Source organism: Carettochelys insculpta, chromosome 2, assembly GCF_033958435.1.
Source record: "Carettochelys insculpta isolate YL-2023 chromosome 2, ASM3395843v1, whole genome shotgun sequence".
Classification (NCBI taxonomy): Eukaryota; Metazoa; Chordata; order Testudines; family Carettochelyidae; genus Carettochelys; species Carettochelys insculpta.
The window spans coordinates 5,587,391-5,609,384 of NC_134138.1; the positions used below are offsets into that span (position 1 = coordinate 5,587,391).

General features: G+C 51.6%; 1 protein-coding gene across 2 annotated transcripts in view; it reads right to left on the reverse strand.

Moving 5' to 3' along the window:
• Positions 1-21,741, reverse strand: part of ZFTRAF1 (zinc finger TRAF-type containing 1) — a 44,911-nt gene extending 23,170 nt beyond the window's left edge. The window contains exon 1 of one of the 2 annotated variants that reach the window (XM_074986508.1): positions 21,330-21,741. In XM_074986508.1, the coding sequence (XP_074842609.1) occupies positions 21,330-21,671 (342 nt within the window). In that variant the 5' untranslated portion in view covers positions 21,672-21,741. Of the gene's footprint in view, positions 1-21,254 lie in introns of both variants that reach the window. The other variant, XM_074986507.1, reaches the window with a different exon arrangement.
• Between the last annotated feature and the right edge of the window lie 253 nt (positions 21,742-21,994).

A 21,994-nucleotide genomic window follows, 5' to 3' on the forward strand; every position in this document is an offset into this window, starting at 1 on the left:
ACCACCCTCAGTTCTGGACACCAATAGCCAGAGGCGTTCCTGAGCCGCTATCGGGTAACACCCAGCTCTCAAAAGCACCCAGCTCTCTCCCCTCCCCCAACAGCTGGGGCACTTACGGGAAACCAGTATGTGCAGCAAAATGCATTTACATCAGGGATGCTGTACTCAACTGGCGGTAGGGTCAGGGTTGCACCGTTCATTGACTGAGCTGTGAAGCCACCAGGCCTTCCATGTGACTAAAGAGAGAAACAAATGGGTCTAATCACTCCTTGATGAGGGCCCAACCCAAACTGCCCAACAGCTCGCCAGCAGGCGCCCACGGCCAAAGATTACAGCACACCGGTGGGCGAGCAGAGCTGGTTAAGAACCAGCTCGGTAACAGCAAGGACTGCGGCGGTCAGAAGCCAAGGAGAGTTAAGCTCCATTGCATTTCAATGGGAACCGAGTGCCTAACTCCCCAAGCGTGAGAGTTAACTGGTGACGAGCCCAGAGGGGAAGATGAGCACATGTAGTTACCTGAAGGGCGCAACCCCCACAGAAGGGGAGAGGCTGCAGCTGGTGGTGAGCTCCCAGCAGACAGCAGGCACCTCGTGAGAGTTATTTGGAGAAACACCCAGAAGCACTCTCAATGGTTCAAGTACCCACATCAGCGGGACCACTGCCCTACCCTCCTATCAGGGAGCACCAGCTGCAGGAAGGGGGCAGACCCCACCCATTCAGCAGCACCTGCGGCCAAAGCCACAAAGGGAGAAAAGCGCCTCAGGGCGCAGTAAGTACCCTTTCCGCCGCAGATGGGACGCGGCTGCTCTGCCTGAGGGAGGTGAGATCCACCAGGAGCATCCTGGTTTGGGTCCAGACCATCGGCCTCAGAGCGGTGAGCTCAGGTGTTTGGTAGCAGAGATGAGGAGCAGTGGTTGCACACGCACAGGAGGAAGTAAACCCAGGGAACCCCCTGCTAGAGCAGACCACAACAGGGACTGCACTCTGGGCCCCGGCTACACTAGCTGCTTGGTGGCTCTCCCCTCAGCCCAGAGCCAGCACATGCTGCTGTCAGAGTCCTGCAGGTTGGACCACATACAGCTGAAGCGGTGAGTGAGCCAGGGGGCCTCTAGCCCAGAGCCCGTGCCCTCAGCCCCAGGCAGAGATACTGAACTTTCAGGCACAAGGGAAAGGAGGACAATTCCCCATGTATATGGATGGCTTTGCTGTTAGTGCGATGCATGGAGACCCTGCCCAACTACGACTCAAACACACAGCAACTCCACTGTGTACTCAGCAGCTGGAGACAGCAGGTACGTTCAGAAGACAAAGCAGCATGTGTGGGGCTGGCCCCTTGCAGCAATCCTTTACACCCCAAACATCGGACAGGGTGGGCAGGACAGTTCAGCCAAGAGTGGAGTCCCTCCGCAGCTGCACTGGTGTTAACCAGGGCAGCCAAAGTTCTCTGTGAAGCTGTTAGCACAAACCCCCGCTCTTAGCAACTCTTTGGGGGAGTGGAGCACCCGTCAGTGACTAGCTTTAATAGCATTTACTCAGTGCGGAGATGCAACTGGGCTTTGTAAGTAGTAAGAAGCCTTTATTAGATGTAGGGGAAAGTTTGGGAGGTGCTGTACTTTTCACGGACGGGGGTTTACAGGCTAGCACGAGGACAGAATGGCAGGGTACCAGCAGGAACCTGTAATATACACAAGATGGGCTGTTTCGTTTCCAAGGATGTTTATTGCACACATAATGGCTTGCAGGCCTGACCCCATGTCAAAAAAATGTAACCTGCGGGTCAGCAAGAGCCATTTGCACAAGTGTTTGCTTTCACACACAGTTCCTTGGTGCTGCTCTCTCAGCAGGGCAAGGTACCTTTCAGAGAGCTTGTGAGGATGCGCTGAAGAAAGGGCAGAGCCATAACTTTTATCCTAACCCATACCCAGCGGGAGGGCAGGAGTCTCTGGTCAGTCCCAGGGTCAAAGCAGTAGTGTCGTCTTCTCACTGAATTCCTATTCGAATCTCTGCCCTTGCTGGGCATTCCCCTCAACCCCTGTGCATTCCTGCCCCTCCTGTCCCCCTGCTTGCCCTAGTCCCCATTGGCCTGTTCCCCTACACCCTGCGTCCAGCCTTGCAGTGGCAGCCCTCCTCCCGTGTTCCTGAAACAAGAACACCCAGCCCCAGCGTTAGCCATCAGGGTTTTCCTCTTCCCCCAGCTCATAGTTTTAAGCAATTGCAAAATGGGAATGCCCTCACCTCCCTCCAGTGCCTGCAACGGGGCATCCAGGTCACGGGACTACAATTTAAAGCAAAGGAGCTGACTGCAGCCACATCCCATCAGTCCCTTGGAATACCAGGGAAAGCAACCACATGCCTTTCAACTCCACCCCGAATTCCCATGCTTACTTGGAATCCATTTCCCTTACCAGTGGAACTGGGAGGTGCGACCCTTCCCATATGCTTGATTTTTGTATTAAACTAACACACCCCCTGTCAAGCAACTAAGGGTAAGAGTGGGGCAAAAGGTGGCCACAGCTTGAAAGACTTGATTGAAGATGCATTGCGGCGTGATCTCTAGGTGAAAGCTTTCTGGTCGCTGGCCTAAGAGGTGCCCTGTGATGTCAAGGTTTCGCCCCCAGCGCTCACTACTTTCTTGCACTATAGTTCTCCTTCAACTAATGTGCAGGTTTGCTCTTTAGCAACTTCCCCATACCTTATCAGATCTGAGCCCATGGCACAACTCAGCCACGAACAGCATAAAGAGCCAAGCACTTCCACCCTGGCTCATGGCAGCAGCCTGCAACACAAGGAGTTGGAGCAGGAATGTAGCCACTGCTGGCCCCATGGCGGGGGGGTGGGATAGGATGGTCAGAGCAGGCAACTAGACACTCAAACAACAAGCCCTGGGGGCAATATGCATCGGAACATGGACGCTTCTCTCATGTACTTGCCCAATAAGCGTACAAAGCTGCACTCCAGCTGCAGAAGTTGGGTTCTCCCCTAACTCCAATTCCTGCTCGAGCAGGAGAGGCTCAGCTGCTCTCTCAGGATTCTGGATTGCACCCCACAGATCCCAAGACATCACTTTGTCCTCGCTCCACCTCCCCGCCCCTTGATACACGCTGCTCCTGGAGCCTCCACGCTGTAACAGGGGAATGACGCCCACACTAACATTTAAACTTCCTCATTTTGTTCCGTGCTGCCTGGTATTTGGTTAGCAACAAGAATGCCAAAGTCACTGTCACAAGTCTGGGCTCTGGGGGCGAAGAGCTGGTAGACAGGTCATCAACTGACCAGGACTCACTCTCAAGCATGTGCTCATAGATAGCCCCTGGGGGAGCCGTCCTTGACCCCACACTGGGCCAAAAGAAATCTGATGTGGCTCAACAAGGAAGTGCAGAGTTAAATGTTTGAGACCTAAAGCATTACTGGTACTTCACAGATGACCGAGGGGGAGAACGGCCAAGGAAACAGATACTGAAGGACCTTGAAAGAGAACATAGGCCACACTTCCCCAGGGCGGATTCTGCTATCTGCAAAGTCCTGGGGGACGCAGTGGAGAACCAGTTCAACAGGAGATCTGCCCTGCGATATTATGGCCAAACACCCGTTAATCAGACCCTTGGAGGTGCATCCAAGAGCAAAGACATTATTACCTCCGTATTTGGCATTGCTGCGACTGCTACTGCGGCCCATTTTGTTGTCCACCGTTACAGATAACGATAAACTGGAGAGGGGTAAGAGACAAGCAAGGAGAGGGACACCACCTGTCTGGGACTGACTCCTGCTAAACAAATAAATCCTGTACAAGGAAGGTGAGGTGGTGACGTGCTCTGTCTAAGTACATCCACAGGGAACAAATTTAACAGGAGGCAGCACAGGTATCAAGATCCGAAGGCTGCCAGAGGCAGCTAGCCACATTTGGATTAGAAAGAAGGGGCAGATTTTTAATGGATTTGCCATTCCTAGTGGACGGTCACTGACCATTTCCAAATCAAGATGGGCTGGCTTTCTGAAGAGTCTGCTCTCACTCCACCAGGAGCCACGCGAGGGAAGCCCTGTGACCTGGATTGGAGGAGGCAAGTCCTAGACGAAAGGTCAGAAAGGACCTTCTAGTAATCACTTAGAGCAAGCTCAGAGGAAGAGTCAGTCCCAAAGTTCTGGCCCTTCTCCTCCTACAATGAGGAAGTTTCCCCACCATGAGCTCGACTGGACCTTGACACCATTTACATTTTAACAGTGCTGCCTTCAGCTCCTGACCAGGCCCATCTCTGCCACTTCTCTGCACTTGCCAGACACTCAGGGAGTGGTTCCAACCTGGGACCCACTCAAACCCTGCTGGCCTCTCGCAAGCCAGATTGTGCCCCCTCCCCACACTGCCCCTGCAGACACCTCCAGACCCAAATCCCCACAGGGGAGCTTTGCTGGGCTGAGAGCTGATTCCAGATGCTGGGGAACACTTCCTACCAGCAAGCTGAAGGCAGGGCAGCAACCTGAGACCCCAAAAAACACTGCCTCCCTTGCCTACCAGGGCAAAGGAGCATGCAGATGCATTAGGAGGACGGTGGGAAGGATAAGAGGCAGACCGGCCTAAAGGGGAAGCAGCGAGCCAACAGGTCCTGTAAAAAAAAAAACAAAAAAAAAAAAAAACCACACACAGCCCATAGGAGGCAGAGGGCAAAGAGGTGGGGGGTTCAGCGAGCCTGCTGGGAGGATCTGGGGGCAGAAGGGACAAGGAGCAGAGCTTCCCATCCTGCCCAGCTGATGAGCAGAACACCCACAGCCAGCAGCATATTTTCTACTGGTGACGCACATCCCTCCGTGCATAACAAGATGTACTTCATCCATGGACGGAACACAGCGGGGAGAGCCGAGTGGATCACAGGATGGTGGCATGGAGAGGGATACACGGTAGGTTCAGGGCAGGACAGAGCACCAAGGAGACTGGTTCTGTAAATCTGCATGACCCCTCTCAGGTTCAGCTTCCTCATCTCTCTTCTTCCCCACCTGGGCAACAGGGGAACTGGCCAGGCGCCAAACTTGGACAAGCAGTGCTGCAACTAACTGACGGGCGACTGGGCCAAACCTGAGCAGCACTGCAACCCATGCACCAAATTGTGCATGGGTTTGGGGCGGGGGGGGGGGGGGGGGGAGCACAGCCCAACCTGCCCCTTCCATGCCCTTCTGCCACCCCATTTTGGGTGCCAGGGCTTTGCACTAAGATACTGCATGACTGAACTCAACTGGCCCTCAATTTCCTCCTCCAAGGTCACAAACCAACATGGGGTGCGTTGGAGGGTGCATGAAGCTAGTAAGAATCTGAGGTCCAGTGCCCATGATAATGGTGGTTTCTGGCTAAGCTGACCCTTAGGCAACAGAGCCTGAACATTAAACCAGCACACTGCAGGATGGCTACTTGCACCCTGGGTCTCTCCACTGAGAGCACCAAGCACGGACACTGATGGAGACTGGCACAGTGAAGGACCACAAGGTGTTCATCCTTGCTCTGAGCAAGCCTAATGTAAAAGGTGGCTCTGGTACCTGTCACCAGAGAGAGACCGGGAGAGGCTGCTACAAGACCACATGGTAGCCAGCACATTTATCCAGGCCTGGCCCACACGGAAGGGCTCAGCCTGAGATCTGGTGCGCACTTCAGCCTGGATTCTCCCCTGCTGTCACAAATCCTCAGATGTGGGAATAGTCACACGTCAATGGGAGCTGGGACCTCTTCCCACAGGCATGTCTGGATATCTTACCCATTGACATGATCCAGTAAAGCACCTCAACTTTAAGTACAGATCCTCGTGAACCTCATGACTACACACACCTTACTGCAAATGCAGGCCTCTGGGAAGCCAAAGGCAGCCACCCTGTGACAGCATGAGGGACAAGCAGGGAAGGAGAACATCAAGAAAAAGGGAGAGGTTTCCTAACCAGAGCCCAGAAAACAGGTGTGCTTGTGCACCCAATGCCAAAATAAGAGCTACAGACATAGCAACCTGTGTTGAGCCTGAGCCAGAAGCAGCCAGCCACTGGCAAAGTCCCCCTAAAAAGTGAAGAACCTGGGCCTAGTTAAGTGAGGAAACCTCAGCTGTGAAGGTTGTCTTATGTTCAAGAAACAGAACCCTAACCGCCCTAATTCTGGATGTTCTTCTAACAACTCTGCTCTGGGAGCGAGACTCTGGCCCATGGGACACAGGGGGAGGGTGTGTGCGCGCGCCAGGCAGTCCCTTCTGGCCTTGGACTCTGGGCTCCTGAATCAGTCATCACAGCCCAAGTTTAGTCTGCCATGAACAGCGGTTTGTCATTCATCAAGAGGGGGAGTGGGACCATCTGACCCCCTGAGGCCTTCAAGTGCAACCGGAGCAAACCGTGTGTATTTCTGGCTTTATCCTCCTTGTGTTCAGGGACCTTTGCCAACATGGAGAATGCCTCATGTACAGGAATGTTTGTTAGCAACCAAATCTTACAAGTTGAGCACCTCTGCATTAATGCACATGAAGTCCCATCCTCTTATATGCACTGTGTTCCCTCCACTCCCCACCATGCCTGGAGGCAGGTAAAGACAAGCACTGCTCAAGGCCTTAGGGCCACGAGTGGCTCTCTGAAGTCATCACTAAGTGTCCTAGAACAGTGGCTTCCCAACTCTGGTCCATGAATCAGCAGCCCATAGAGGCCTTCCTGATGGCCCCTAAGAGGAAAGGCTGAGGATGAGCAGAAGAGGGTACATAGAAGGATTAGAAGTGGCTCACGAGAGATCATTTATGGAGTAGTCTGTTAAAGTAGCTGGTTAACTACATCCCTTCGCAGCACTTTAAAGGCAAGGGACACCACTCCTCTTGACCCACTGCTCGGGGTGTGGGGAGGCGTAGTGCATTATTCAGAGCTGCAAAGAGCAAGTCACTTACTGAACGCAGGAGACAAGAGGAAGACAGAGGCTCCAAAGAGTGGATCTGCAGCCAGTGGAGAAATGTTCCCATTTCCTCACGCATGCTCTCCAAACTCTGGATAGCTACTACGGTGCTGTAGACCCAGGAGCAGACATCACATTCTCTGCTGCCAAATGGCCTCACAAGAACCATCAGCAGAGAGTGACGGCAACTCAGATTAACTTCTATGCTCAACCTGCTGAGCATTGCTCTCTGCAGAACGAGCTCTACAGATGAAGGGAGGGAGATAAAGAACTCAGCTCTAAAGTCTCAGCCAGTGAGCCAGCAAGACGACGAACAAGGCAGTGGTTCATTAGAACTCTCGCCTACAGCAATCACTTCAGAGCTATAGAAACAGTTTAATCACCACCACTGCTGCAGAAAGAGATTGGACAGGCCTGAGCCCTGCAATGGCCAGAGCTTAGTGATTTATCTTCTTAGATAATTGTCCCAACCCAGAGAAGTTGCAAGTAATTTTTTCCATAGATCAAGAGAACGAGGCTGCAGTAAAGACAGAGACTCTGGCCCTAAAGGAGACATCTGATAAAACGCATATCAGACACACCTCTGCAGTGCACGGAAGTCACAAAAAGATAGCTGTCTTCTGCAACCCCACCATTCTCTCGCCCAAGCTTCCTTTCACTACTAATTTATTCAAGAAGTTTTCATGTGAAGCCTAAATTTGTAACTAAAGGCTTACTAATCTGAGGTTTAAATAACTGGGGAGAGATTCAGAGGGGTAGCCATGTTGGTCTGTAGCTTCACAAATAAACAATCTGGTCCCCCTTGGTGGTCACTTGATCATGAGTCGGACATTTTCATGTCACCCTCCTACTTGTGAGTCCACTGATGGCCAATCAGCCCGATTCTGGAGCTGCAGATCTGATCACAGAAGGGGCAAGTGCCGTTGGCTGTTAGTGGGGGCCGGGGCAGTTTTTGACCCTCTTTTCTTTTTCTCTACCTCTCCCTGTCTGCAGTGTGGTGGGACCTCTCAAATTGTGCCACCCTTCCACAGATTACCGCTCTCCACTGGGGATGATCTTGGGCAAGGTTCTCCCAAGCGTCGACACTGATGCTTCACTCGGTCCACGTGTCACTTTGGCACGTCCTTATATCGCTTCCACTGGCCCCTGACGTTCCTCCATCCTTTCTCCAATTTGAAAGACAATCAGACATTTGAACCACGTGATCAGTCCGACAAAGTTGATGAACGATAATGGCTTTGATGCTGGTCATGTTAGACTCTTCCAGGACACTAGCATTCATGCGCCTGTCCGCCCAAGAGATAGTTAGGATTCTCCATAGTTAAAGGCTCAATAAATTGATGTTTAAATAACCGGGTATAGAATCAGAGGGGCAGCCTTGTTAGTCTTTAAGGTGCTACAAGATAGTCCATAGCTTCGCAAATAAAGTTACCATAAAGTTATTTATGAGCTTTTGTGGGTAAGACCCACTTCAGATGATTGGACTCTGGTCATCTGTAGAAGTGGGTCTTGCCCTCGAAAGCTGATGACCTAATAACTGCTAATCTTTAAGGTGCCACAGGACTTGTTATTTGGGTATAGATTGCTATAGTGACACATTAATATACTAAGCTCTAAAGTGGTTTAGAGAAGATTAATAAATGACAGAGTCAAAGCATTTAACATTACCTTACAATGAATCCACACCTGCTCTGAATCCAGGCACATGCAATTCCCAGGAAGGGTGCACTGCACTCCTCTCCATCAGCCTTCCACTTGGAGTCATTTCTCTGCCTAATTTATGGCCTGACCTCCAAAGGCCTGGCCATCCAAGACCCTTACTATAGTAAGGTCTGGATGATGATTGTTCAGGCCTCTAGGTTACAAGCTCCTACAGGAAGTCACAGGGTCATCTTCAATATCAGAAAAGCACTGGGGGCAAATGAATGCCTCAAATCCAACAGCAATTTTGGTTGCCATCAACATATAGCTATGTTTCTGCATCTTTAGGCACCAAAAAAAACTTTGAAAACCTAGTCCTTGGTCTCAAGAGACAATGCCCTGGGTTGGATCTGACAAAGGGCTGCCCACCAGCTATTTCCTACACTTAAGCATTTAGCAGGAAAGGATCACACGGAACACGCACCAATACTTTCTATTTTACACTCAAGTAACAAGAAATGCAGTAAAGGGACGTTAAGATTTCAAAAGTACAAGTCTTGCAGCTGAGTTAACTGACCCACACGCCTACCTAGCAAAGGCAGACATTATTGCACATAGAGAGACACGGGGTAGAGAAAGGTTTAACGAGTCAATGGCTGGAAGAGGAAAACAGACAAGTTCATAGAATTCTACAGCAGAATAGAATAAAGTAGAATTTTCTAGCTCATTATCAGGGCTCTTTTACATACTTTGCTTTATCTAATTCATGACTTTCCCCCTCCTCCTGAGCCCCCCGCTCTCTGATTTGCTCACCTCGATCATTTTTCTAATTTGTCAGCCTTGATTACCGTTTTTGGTTCTCTGTGCCTTAAACAGAGAGTCTGTTCTGGTCTGGCTATTGTCTGAAGTGAGTCTGTCCCACAAAAGCTCATCACCTAATAAGTTATTTTGTTACTGTTTAAAATACTACTGGACTGCTTTATCGTATATAGACTAGCACAGCTCTCCTTGTTACTACAGAATTCTAGGGCTGGAAGGGACCTCAGGAGGTCATCTAGTCCAGCTCCCTGCTTCCAGAACGATCAACCCCAATTAAGAGTGACTTAAACATCTGGGGATAGGGATTCCATAACCTCTCTAGATAACACATTCCAGTGCTTCACCACCCTCCTGGGGAAGTCCGTTTCCTAATATTCAACCTACTGCACTCATTCTGTAACTTCAGACCATTGCTCCTTGTTCTGGAGTCTGTCACCACTGAGAGCAGTTTCTGTCCATCCTCTTTAGAGCTCCCCGGAAGGAAGCTGAAGTCCGCTATTAAATAATCCCTCAGTCTTCTCTTCTGCTTACTAAATAAGCCAAAATCCCTCAGCCTCTCCTCATAGGTCTTGTGCTCCAGCCCCTTGATCATTTTTGTTGCCCTCCGTTGAACCTGCTCCAGCACATCCTCTCTTTACTGGGGGCCCAAAACTGGACACTATATTCCAGATGTTCCCCCCTATTCAGCACCGATGAGGCCACAACCACTTCTCTAGATCTGCTCGAAATGCTCCTTCTAATGCACCCTAATATGTCGTTATCCTTCTTGGCTATGAGAGCACACTGTTTACTCATATCCAGCCATCCACCCACCATAACCCCAAGGTCCCTTTCTGCTGTATTGCTGCTTAGCCAGTCAGTCCCTAGCCTATAACAGTGCTTGGGATGCTTCCATACCAAGTGCAGGACTCTGCACTTCCTTGTTGAGCCACATCAGATTTCTTTTGGCCCAGTCCTCCAATTTATCCATGTCACTCTGGATCCTGTCTACCCTCCCACTAGCTTGGTGTCATCCGCAAACTTGCTGAGGGTGCAATCCAGTCCCTCATCCAGGTCATTAATAAAGATTTTGAACACCACCAACCCCAGAACCAAGCCACTTGAAACTAACTGCCATCCAGATACTGAGCCATTGACCACTACCCGCTGGGCCTGACTGTCAAGCCAGCTTTCTAGCCATCTTACAGGCCATATATCCAATCCATACTTCCTTAATTTATAGGCAAGAATGTTGTGGGAGACTATTAAAAGCTTTGCTGAAGTCAAGGTTTATCACATCCACTGACTTCTCCATGTCCAAAGAGCCTGTTACCTCGTCATAGAAGCTAATCAGATTGGTCAGGCACAGCTTGCCCTTGGTGAATACATGTTGGCTACTTTTGATCACTTTCCTCTCTTCCAAGTGCTCCAAAATGGATTCCTTGAGGATCCCCTCCATTATTTCCCTGGGGATTAAGGTGAGGCTGACGGGTCTATAGTTCCCTGGATTGTCCTTTCCTTTTTTAAAGATGGGCACTATGTTTGCCTTTTTCCAGTCATCTGGGATCTCTCCCAATCTCCAAGAGTCTTCAAAGATAATGGCCAAAGGCTCAGCAATGACCTCTGCCAATTCTCTCAGTACCTTCGGGTGCATTAAATCCAGACCCATGGATTTGGGCACATCTACTTTTTCTAAGCAGCTCTTAACTCGTTCCTTCCCCACCGAGGGCTGCCTTCCACCTTCCCATACTGCACTGTCTAGCACCGTAGTGGGGAGCTGTCCTTGTCTGTAGAGACTGAAGCGGGGAGGGACTGAGTACTTCAGCTTCTCTTACATCATCTGTCACTAAGTTACCTCTCTCATCCAGTGACAGCCCCACACCTACCCTGATAACCCTCTTGTTAAGATGCCTGTAGAAACCCTTCTTGTTACCCTTTGCATCCCTTGTCAGCTGCAGGTCCTGTTGTGCCTTCACTTTCCTGATGACTGCCCAGCATTTTCCAGCCCTATTTATACTCCTCAGTCAACCGTACACGTTTCCACTTCTCATACCCATCCTTTGAGTTTAAGCCGACCAAGGATTTCCCCTTTAAGCCAACCTGGCTACCTACCATATTTGCATTTCTTACTATGCAGCAGGATGGTTTGTTCCTGTGCCTTCAGCAAGGCTTCTTTAAAGTACTGCCAGTTCTCCTGAACTCTCCTCCGCTTCATCTTCATTTCCTAGGGGATCCTGCCCAACAGTTCTCTCAGGGAGGTCAAAGTCTCCTCTAAGACTAGCAATGAGACAGTTCAGAGTAATTAACCACTGAAACAATGTACCATGGGGGGTGGCGGAGTCTCCACCACCAAGGAGTTTTGTGCTAGGTTACTAAAAACTCTGCTCTCAGAATGACTTGGGGGAAGGCCTCTTGCCTGTGTTACACAGAGGGTCACATGGATGGATCCCAGAGTCTCTTCCGGCTTTGGAATCCAGGCATCTCAGACTACACTTGAAGCACATGTAGTGCAGTAGCAGCTGCAGGCTGCAGCAAGGATCAGGACCTCAGTGCACCACATACGCTCGGGCATGCTAAGCCAGTGTTCGCCAAAGCCCTGGGACAGGCTCTGCTAACTGTGAAAAGGCACTTGGTTGCATTTGTGTGGCTTGATTTTAGCTCACCATTCCCCAAGAGAAAGCTAAGCTTTTAAGGGGCTAAAACTATGCACTACGTGGACAGACATCTTCAAGCCTCGCTCAATTAAGCTCTGGCGGGCTGTGGGGCTCCCCACCTCCTGTGAAGCACTGAGGATGGCACGGAACCTCAGGAAGTCGGGAACTCTGGAGTCCTGAGGGCAGAGCACAGCGTGAGAATGGAGGAATAGGGGAGGGCTGAGCAGTTTCATGGTCCTCACTGAGGTGATAAGGGGTGTAAAACCAGAAGTCAGCCAGCTTAATACCCACATTTACAGATTAAGTTGTCTAAGCATGTAACTAGCTTGGCTACACGCTGCTTTTCTCTTCCAAACAGAAGCTTTGGCACTTCCTTTTTAAAAAAAAGCTGGGAAATCCCTCCCCAGAACAGAGCTGTTGTTCAAGTGACTCCCTGCTTGGTATCAGAGAGGGAGCTGTGTTAGTCTGTAGCTTCGAGAACAAGAAGTCCTGTTGCACCTTATAGACTAACAGAGATTTTGCAGCATAAGCTGTCGGGGGCAAAGACCTGCTTCGTCAGATGCATGAGTTGGGGGGCAGGGGTGGTTTCAGAGGGGTATTTAAAGAGTGGGGTCCCAGTAAGAGGGAGGGCCAGAGCTGACAAGGGCTATTCAGCAAGGTGGAAATGGCCCAGTATCAACAGCACTTATCAAGAGAGGAAAAAAGTCAGATCAGACAGGGGGATGTGAGCCTTTGTCAGAGTCTAATGGGGAGCTATTAGCACCCAGAGCAGAGAAACTGCCTTTGTAAACTGCGAGCCACTCGCAGGCTCTGTTTAATCCATGGCTAATGGAGTCAAATTTGCAAATAAATTGCAGCTCAGAGATTTCTCTCTCCATTTGATTTTTGACATTTCTTTGTTTCAAAACTGTCACCCTTAAATCTGCCACTGAGTGTCCAGAGACACTGTCTGTTTGGGTGTATAGTATGGATGAGAGTTAGTTACATCTGGAATATTTTGTACAGATGTGGCCACCCCATCTCAAAAAATATATTGGAATTGGAAAAGATTCAGAAAAGGGCAACAAAAATAATTAGTGGTATGGAGTGTCTGCTGTATAAGGAGAAATTAAAGAGACTGGGACTTTTTAGTTTGGAAAAAAGATGATTAAGGGGGGATATGACAGAGGTCTATAAAATCATGACTGGTGTGGAGAAAAGAGATAAGGAATTGTTATTTACTCCTCCTCGCAACACAAGAACTAGGGGTCACCAAATGACATGAATAGGCAGCAGGTTTAAAACAAACAATATGAAACTTTTTCCACACAGTGCACAGTTAACCTGTGGAACTCCTTGCCGGAGGATGTCGTGAAGGCCAACACTATAGTAAAGTTTAAAAAGAGAACTAGATAAATTCATGGGGGATAGGTCCATCAACGGCTATCAGCCAGGATGGGCATGGACGGAGTCCCTACCCTCCGTTTGCTAGAGGCTGGAAATGGGAGACGGAATAGATTACTTGATTCCCTGTTCTGTTCATTTCCTCTGGGGCATCTGGCATTGGCCACCGTTGGAAGACAGGACACTGGGTGTGATGGGCCCGTGGTCTGACCCAGTGTGGCTGTTCTTATGTTCTCACAGTAAAAACCAAAGCACTGCAATTGAAGACTCAATGGCACGTTCATTTACCAATACTGTAGCCATTACCTTTGCAGACCTCTCCCAGATACGTAACTGAACTGCAATTCCTATTTATAAACGCATTACAGCTAGGACTCCAGCCAACTATATGAAGTACATTAGTAATGATTGCAAATGCTTGAGTACGCAAGGTCATCTTAAATATCAACATTCGCCTTAAACCCCTCATGTTGACAACACAGAAAATGTATTCATAGATAAGGTAATTTACGTAAACCAATCCACTGAGTGCTTGTTTCCAGAGTATAATGCTTCGGGTTGGGGTATTTAAGGGGAGTGCTGGACATGCAGTAAATATTACCCTTGCACACACCCCCTGAACAGCCAAGCCTAGGGAGTGGACCGCCTCAGTGAGTTGCAAGGTTGTCATAACCAAAACGGCCTCCAGGGACACAGTAGTTTTGCCAGCAGCTCTTGGGTACCTAGCACTAGTGGGCTGTGCCTGAACCATAGCAGCGCTTTGATTGGAGGGAGAGCAGGGCTCTCAGCCAATGGGGTGTGCAATCAGCCCACACAGCTCATCACATCCTTGCTTTACAAGCATGTCACTTCAGTAACACCAGTTGGAAAAACCTGGGCAGGAGGAAATCAGGGGGCGAGGACAACCCTGCGCATGGGCAACGGTAAACAAAATCCCTTGAGGGCCACACAGAACCTTGCTCCACCACTGCTCTACAGCGAGCTGGGTAGGATCTGAGTGTGTTATGTTCAGGTCTCAGTTTATAATACCACAGTCCCAGATTCAGGCGATAATTAAGAAGTCTCCCATTCCCCTCTCTTCTTCATGTTTGCCTAGTGCGTATTAGGGGAACTTGAAGATTGGACAGGAGGGTCCCAGCTCTGACTTGCACCCCACCAGCACGAGTACAGACTCCTGGGAAGGAGCACCACCCCCAATGGCTTGCACAGTTTATTCTGCTACACCAAAAATATTGTTATAGTGACTCGCCAGACCTAGTTGACAGCTGAACCAAAGGAGAGGGCAAACAGCTAAACTCACCTCTGAACCCTGGCAGTCACAGTCCTTAGAAGTAAAAAATGCACAAGCCCAGCTGTTTGTAGCTTTTGGGACGGCCTTTCAGCTGTTTACTTTGAGACCTAAATTGAAAGTCACTAATAGAGCTGACAGCAGATTATAATCAAGGAGATGGAGAACCAGAATGTCAGCCAGACACTAGAAATGCACCCTGTGGTATAAGGGAGGCAGTCTGCTGTGGAAACTCCTGCTTGTTGTGTACGCATGGATTAGATAATCAACAGAAATCCCAGGCTTCCTTAATAAGCACAAGGGACAGGCAATCTTAAGAACAGACTCAGAACAGGGGGGCAGCTCCTCATGAACACAGAACACCATTAACTTGTTTAAATGCAGCTGTATGGCTCCTTTCCAGAAACGATCCCCAAGATGCTCACGAAGTGAGCAACTAACAATGGAAATCCAGCTTGTGGGATAACCGGGCTGCATACATCCCTATACACAGCAAATGCATGACTTCACTGATGTTGCTTTTCTCCTCAGCCTGTCTGTCCATCCCTACAGAGCTTTTGCCATATGCCTAGAATTCAGCTGTAAGGCTTTGGGGCAGGGATCATTTTCTCTTCCTCCCACAAAGTATCAGCAAGCACGTGGGCTTGTCTTCAGCCAGGAAAGGTCAGAAGAACCTCCTGAAGGTGTAGAGTAAAAGGTCATTAACCCCTGTGTGGATCTCTCAGACACAAAGGGTCTTGGACACTCTAATTCAATTCCCTGAACGAAAGCTTGCAAACAAGTGTTAGTGATTTAACATCACTCCTTCAGTTAATTCATCAGGACTTCCCTGATTATCCCCATGTAGCTAAACCCTTGAGAGCGCTACAAATGTCACCAGAAGCTAGAACACTCAGCATAATCCATTCCCTGTTCTCTACCGTAACACCTGCCATCCCGGGAGCACTGTCACACCTTTAACCACTCTGCTGGGCCGGTCACTGACCTGTAGGGTGGAATCCCAGCCTTCCAGGACATGCAACAGGGTGGGCAGTGCACAGAACATGGAGACAGACTGCGGCACAGCAATGCTAGTATTGCTTACAATTAGTTTGAAGGCGGCCACATCACTCCCTCCTCCTGACACCTCTCCTGCGACAGGTTGCAAAGCAGCTGTGGGGGGATCTACCACCCTACCTGTTCCAATCTGCTTCTCTTCTTATTACCTAGCAAGGTATGCGGGATTCCTCTCACTGTCTGGGTTATCATCATGTTCCCACTGCATCTATGTTTCTGATCAAAGAGACGTTGTACATAAAACAACTTCTGATATAAATGTGCATAGTGACGCCAAGAGGCAGGCATTGGCTTTTCCAGTCACGAGTCGCAGCTCCTTGTTAAGAATCCTTACGGCAGGCTTGCAAAAAAATCAAAAGTTATCTAGCCTTGGCACAAGCGCATTCATCCTTCCCCTCCACCTCCCTCACAAACTACCAACTTGCTCCTCTATTACAATAAATAAGGGTAGTCAACCGAGGCAAGCAGAGACTGCACAAGGTAGGCCTAGCGCAGAGTTTTCTCCAGTTGTTTCGCAGGACATTCTGACAAGTCGAGCTGTTAATAAGGGGTTTGAGTTTATTGCACTGTAGCAAAGGGAGGGGCAGCCAAAAAGCCCACAGAACAGTATACAGTAATGTCTCAGAGTACGCGACCCTGCTCCTACGTGGCTGACCCCTGATTCATACTTCACACAGTAAACCCTCCAGATACGCCCAGTTGTGGGGTGGGAAAGAGATCCCTGTCAAAGCAAAACATGCTGCCAGCTCTTCCCCTGAGTGCCACTAGGATGGGGGGCCCCCCTCCAGCCTCCACCACAGCCCCCGGCACCAACCCCCACAGACGCAGCTCAACTTCACCTCTCTATCCCCTCCGGCAGTCCTAACCCACCCCAGGCTTAACCCCTACCACCCTCTCCCAAACCCCAACCCACTGCCCAAGCCCCTGAGTTATGCAAATTTCAGGGTACCCGAGAGTTGCATTCACATATCTTGAGGAATTACTGTAATTCCATGAATTATGTTTATCTAACCCTTTCCAGCCAAGACCTCAACATTCTTTACAAATTGTGAATAAGGCCTCAACACTGTGCTAGGGTAGATACCCCCATTTTACAGGTGGAAAGAGCGAGGCACAGAGAATAAACAACTTCCCCAGAACCATACAGAAAGCTAGTGGCACTGCCCAGCCCAGGACCCAGCCCTGCACTTCAAGCACAAGACCATCCTCTCTCAAGCACAACATTATTCATCTTTAACAGAGTATTCCATAACCACAAACAATGCTCCGCATTGAGCCAAGCAGTTCCCTACAGGTCTCAGAACCCACCGCCCACATTTAGACAAGAGCTGAGCATCCTATGTCGGAAAGCTCCAGCTTTTCCCTATGTGCCAATTTACCACAGCACCGGAGTGCCTTCCTGGTCCTCAGATATATGCTCAACAGCATCCTGCAGAGCCCCTAGCTCAGAGATCAGCCGCCACGGCATGGAGCACGAGGGGCCAGCTCAAGGAGTTACGCTCCATCTGGAGATGTGGGATCAGTCCCCACCCTCCACCACAGGCCTGGTGGGTTGTCACCGTAAAGCCCCTCTGCCACACAAATTCAGCCGGGCGGCTGGAGACGCACATGAGGCTGCAGGAAAGAGGGCATAAGAGAAATTTAAAAACCCACCATATGCTACAGGCAAAGCTAGCACAGACAGCTCAAGCAACAGCAACTAGACAGCATAAGCCACTCCAGAAGACAGGTACAAGCCATCACCGATGTCGTTTTGTGGGGCTGGGCAATTGTGGGGCTGGGCAAGCCCAGGATGACCACTCGCTATTCACGGCTGTTTTCATTTCTCCTGAAACATTTTAAATGCTTCTAATTGAATCTGCCTGGGGAATTCCACAACTATTAAAGCGCCACAGACCAAGTTGCACCCGCCTTTCCAAAAAAAATCACAACCGTGTTTGCTTTGCTGGCCTAGAAAGGCGTCTGTAATTTTGTGGCAATCCAAAACCTCGAGTGCCCTCTCCAATAATGGGCCCATTGTGTGCGGCTGCCAAAACTCCCATAGCCAGGCAGCCAGCAGCAGCTTGCCCTGGTTTACCTATTCTCTGCAGGGAAGGAAGTTAAAACTGAATTATTTCGTCTTCTTTCAGGGAAAAGAATTCCAGGGCACCAGACAAAACTGTGAGAGGGCCCAGAGGAGGGAAAGAGGCTGTTAGTTTTAGAATCAGCATCTGACACATATTGCCAGATGCTTTTCTCACAATGAAGCCGAATACCTACAGACAATGGCTCAGGAAAGAGTTGCTGCCAGTTCTTTGAGGGGGGAAAAAAAAGCATACAAACGGAGGGCTCTCTCTCACCTGGGTATTTCACCATTCACTCTGAGTGAGTTCCACTGTGCGCCCCTGTTTCTGCTAACAGATCCGCTCCGAAGAACACAGCCGCCTCTCAGAGCAAGCAGCCATTTTACATGATCCCTTGAGCCAGTAAACCTTAACGTGAATGATACAGCTGCACATGAAATAACCCTAGCAGTGCCATGGCTCCCTTGCTTGAGACAGCACAGCACTGCCATCTTAGACCACCGCTACGTTACCAAGAGCGTGCCGATATTAGTAGGGACCGATCAGCGAAGTGTAACATCGCCAAGGCAATGACCTTTGCATTTGGGCTCAGCTAATTCAAGTCACACTGATCATTTCAAGGGCTTCAGCTCTCACACTGCTTCACAGCTCAACTCCATGGCAATTAAATGCAAGTCACACTAATCTTCTCAGCACCAGACCTCTTCAGTTCTCCTTCCTGAAGGGCTGACAATCCTCCAGGACTGTCCTGGAGTCTCCAGGAATCAATATTTATCTTTAAAGATAACCGTGTGATGAAGTCTCCAAGAACATATCCAAAATTGGCAACCGTACATCTACAGCTGCCTACCCACTGGGCCTGTGCTGCAGAGACGCTGTAAGCGGAGAAGTCCGTTTAGGTTTTTGCTGGCCTGAAGAGCCCCAAACGATAAAGCGCATCCCAGGAAGAACAACAAACCAAACTGAAGATGCAAAGTTGGACCCCCTGAGCGCGCGACCCAACGCTGTCTTCAGCCAGCCTCGGAGGGGACGGGCAGCCCTGCTTTACAATCAAAGCCTCCCCAGCGCCAGGAGATCAGCATCACACAAAATGGATGCTGGCTACACCAGGGTTAGCACTTGCTCCTGCTGCGCCGTCGCAGGAGGATGCTCACAGGGCTAAAGTTAACTGCCTGCTTGCAAAAAGAGGCAGTAAAACAGGCAATGATCTGGTCTCGACACCAGCACCAGCCCGCACACATTCACGTAACAGGCCCACGTAATGCCTTGGAGTTCCTGGCACCCCCACTGGGTGTGGTCTACAAAGCCCTCGCTCTGAGGCAGCGAGTCCTCAGTTATTCCCACCAGTTCCACCCGATGCCCACTCATGCGGTAGTACAACGGAGTCCACGTTCTTCGTGGTAAGTGTGTTTTGTCACCTTTTTGGCATAGCCCTAACTCAGGCTAAGGGACCAGTCAATGGATGACTCGACAGGATCATGCTATTTCACCCTAAGATCCAAAACCTGGTGGGCCCTTTCACACTTATGACCCGGTCTGCCTCCTTCCAGGGGAAGCGCACATCCCACCAGCTGCCAATCACCAGGAGAGGTGGCACAGCCAGCTCCTACCCACCCAAGCACACCTGGGTCCCTGTTTTCATCTAGAAATCCCCATTCCTCCCCAGGATGTTGTGTATCTTTTGGGAGGCGTTCGTGGGGGGTGGCGAGGTGGGTGGAATACACCTTCAGGAGGCCATTGCTTCGACTTTGACACCAGGAGCACATCCCAGGTGCTACCCTTTGGGAGCAACCATGGGAAAACGTCTGCCCCTTTAGTGACCAATAAGCTGAGGAAGAAGTGACTTTGGCCATCACTGTGCTCAGGAGCAGGGCCTGTTCCTCAAACCTCAGGGAGGTGAAGGAAGCAGTAGCCCATCACAGAGCTGGAGAAGAGCAAAGACCCCTGGGTGCGGGCCTGGCGAGGGGAACCTCCACCTAAAGGCGGGGTGTGGTGTGATGGCCCCATAGCCGGGAGAATAGAACCTAGCACACAAAGGTGAAGGCAAGTGAGGGAGAGAGAACATCGCTGGGTGCCAGAGAAGTTCTACAAAAAAACAGACTTGACTAGATCCAGATATGCCATTCGGGGGATCGGGCTGGGAGAAGCGGGTATGAAGACAGCAGTTGTGCGCAATGGCAGCAAGGAGCAAGAAGGGATCCCAGGGAGGTGTACAGCAGCCTGAGGTCCCACGAGTGGGTTCCTGGTTGACTAAGGACACAGGCAGGAATGAGCAATGCTGTGCTGGGATACAGAAAGATTACCAGGGATGGGAGATCTGGTCTGAGGGCATATGGTAGATGAAGCCATGGGCAGGTCCGGGCATGCTGCGAAGGGACGGCAGAGAGAGGGTATCATGTAAACAGCACTGAGCAGTCCCTCAGGCACAGGATGCAGGGGGCCAGACCAACAAAGATACCGTCCAGGGGTTAGTACCAGGTTGCTCAAAGCCTTGGGAAGGTCCATGCACACAATACAAGGCGGTCTGAGGGGGCCCAGCACCCAAGGCCTTGGGCAAGTGCAGCCATTCCCTAAAGGAAGTGGTAGGGATAGTGAGGTGAAGAGATCTTGAGGGCAACAGCTTGCAGATTAGGGCCTGGGGCAAATCCAGGCACAGAGGGTTGCTGCAGATCCAGCAGAGGCATGGGGTGGAGGTTCCAGGGACACAGTTGAGGGTGAGAAAACCCAGGAGGTGGAGTGGGTGGGACGGGTGGACCATGGTACACCAGGCAGGGAGACCCAGAGAGAACACAGGTCCTGAGAACCGATAGGGAAGTCCGGGAGGACAGTGACTGGTAGACCGAGGCTTTGAGCAACTCCAGGCACACCATGCAGGACAACAGGCCCCAGGGATTTTGGGGGTCCCTAGGATGTGCCAAGGAGTTGGGGTGGCCCCAGGTGATAGTACTAGTAGACTAAGGCCTTGGGAAGGAGTCAAGGAATACCATGCAGGACAGTGGGGCCCCAGGGAAAGTCATGAGGCCTCATCTCATAGGCCAAGGAGCAGTGGGTAGAGCACGGAGGAAGAGGGACACTAAGGGAGCTGTGGGGATCCCAGGGCAGAACCTGGAAGACTGTGGCCTTCAGCAGGTCTAGATGCCTGTGGGAACTGGGGACCCCACAGTACAGTGGGACCTCTGGGGTGCAGATAGGGTGCCGATACCAGGCAGACCAAGGCCTTGGGCAAGTCCAGGCCCCTTGTACGGGGAGCAGTACCTGGTAGACCAAGGCTTTAGGCAGGTAGAGGCACCTCGTGCAAGGTGAGGGGAGCTGGGAGGGGGCACAATGCGCCCAGTGCCTGGTAGACTGAGGCCTTCCGCATGTCCAGGCATCTCGTGTGAGTCGGGGGGGTGGGCGGGGCGCTAGGAGGGCTGTGGGGAGCCCTAGAGAGTCCAGTACCTGGTAGACTGAGGCCTTGGGCAGGGCCGGGGGTCCCGTACCTGGTAGACCGAGGCCTTGGGCAGGGCCAGGCAGACCGGGGCGGGGGGCGCTGGGGGTCCCGGGGGGGCCCGTACCTGGTAGACCGAGGCCTTGGGCAGGTCCAGGCAGACGGTGCAGCACAGCACCGAGTACAGCCGCTCCTCCAGCTTCACGCTGCCCGCGGCCCCCTCGGCCCCGCCCGCCCCCGCCGCCTTGAGCCGCTTCTTGGGTGGCGCGTCCGGGTCGGCGGCGGGCTCCGCGTGCGGCCGGGCCCCGCCGAGCAGCAGCCCCGGCTCCTCGGGCCCCGCCGCCGCCGCCGGCCCCGCCGCCTCCCCCAGCGCCGCGGAAGACGAGGCCGCCCCCGAGGAGGAGGCGGAGGCGGCGGCGGCAGCAGCCGGGCCCCCCCCGCCGGGCTCGCGCTCCTCCGCCCCGGACATGGCGCCGCCCGCCCCGCGCTGCTGCCGGCCCGACTCCGCCGCTTCACCCCGCCATCGCCACCGCCACCGCCACCGCCGCCGCCGCCGCCATCTTTGTTAGGCCACCTCCCCACCTCCCGCGGCGCCGCGCCCCCGGCCAATCAGCGCGCTCCGGGGGCGGGCACGGCGCGCCGCCCGCCTACCAGCACAAAGCCCGTCGCCCCGCCCCGGATAGGCCCCGCCCCCAGCCCTGGCCTTTTTGATTGACAAACCCGGAGACTGAACAAAACAGGGGGCGGAGCCAGAGAAGGTCGGGGCTGGAGCGGAGGGCGCTGCCATGGGCG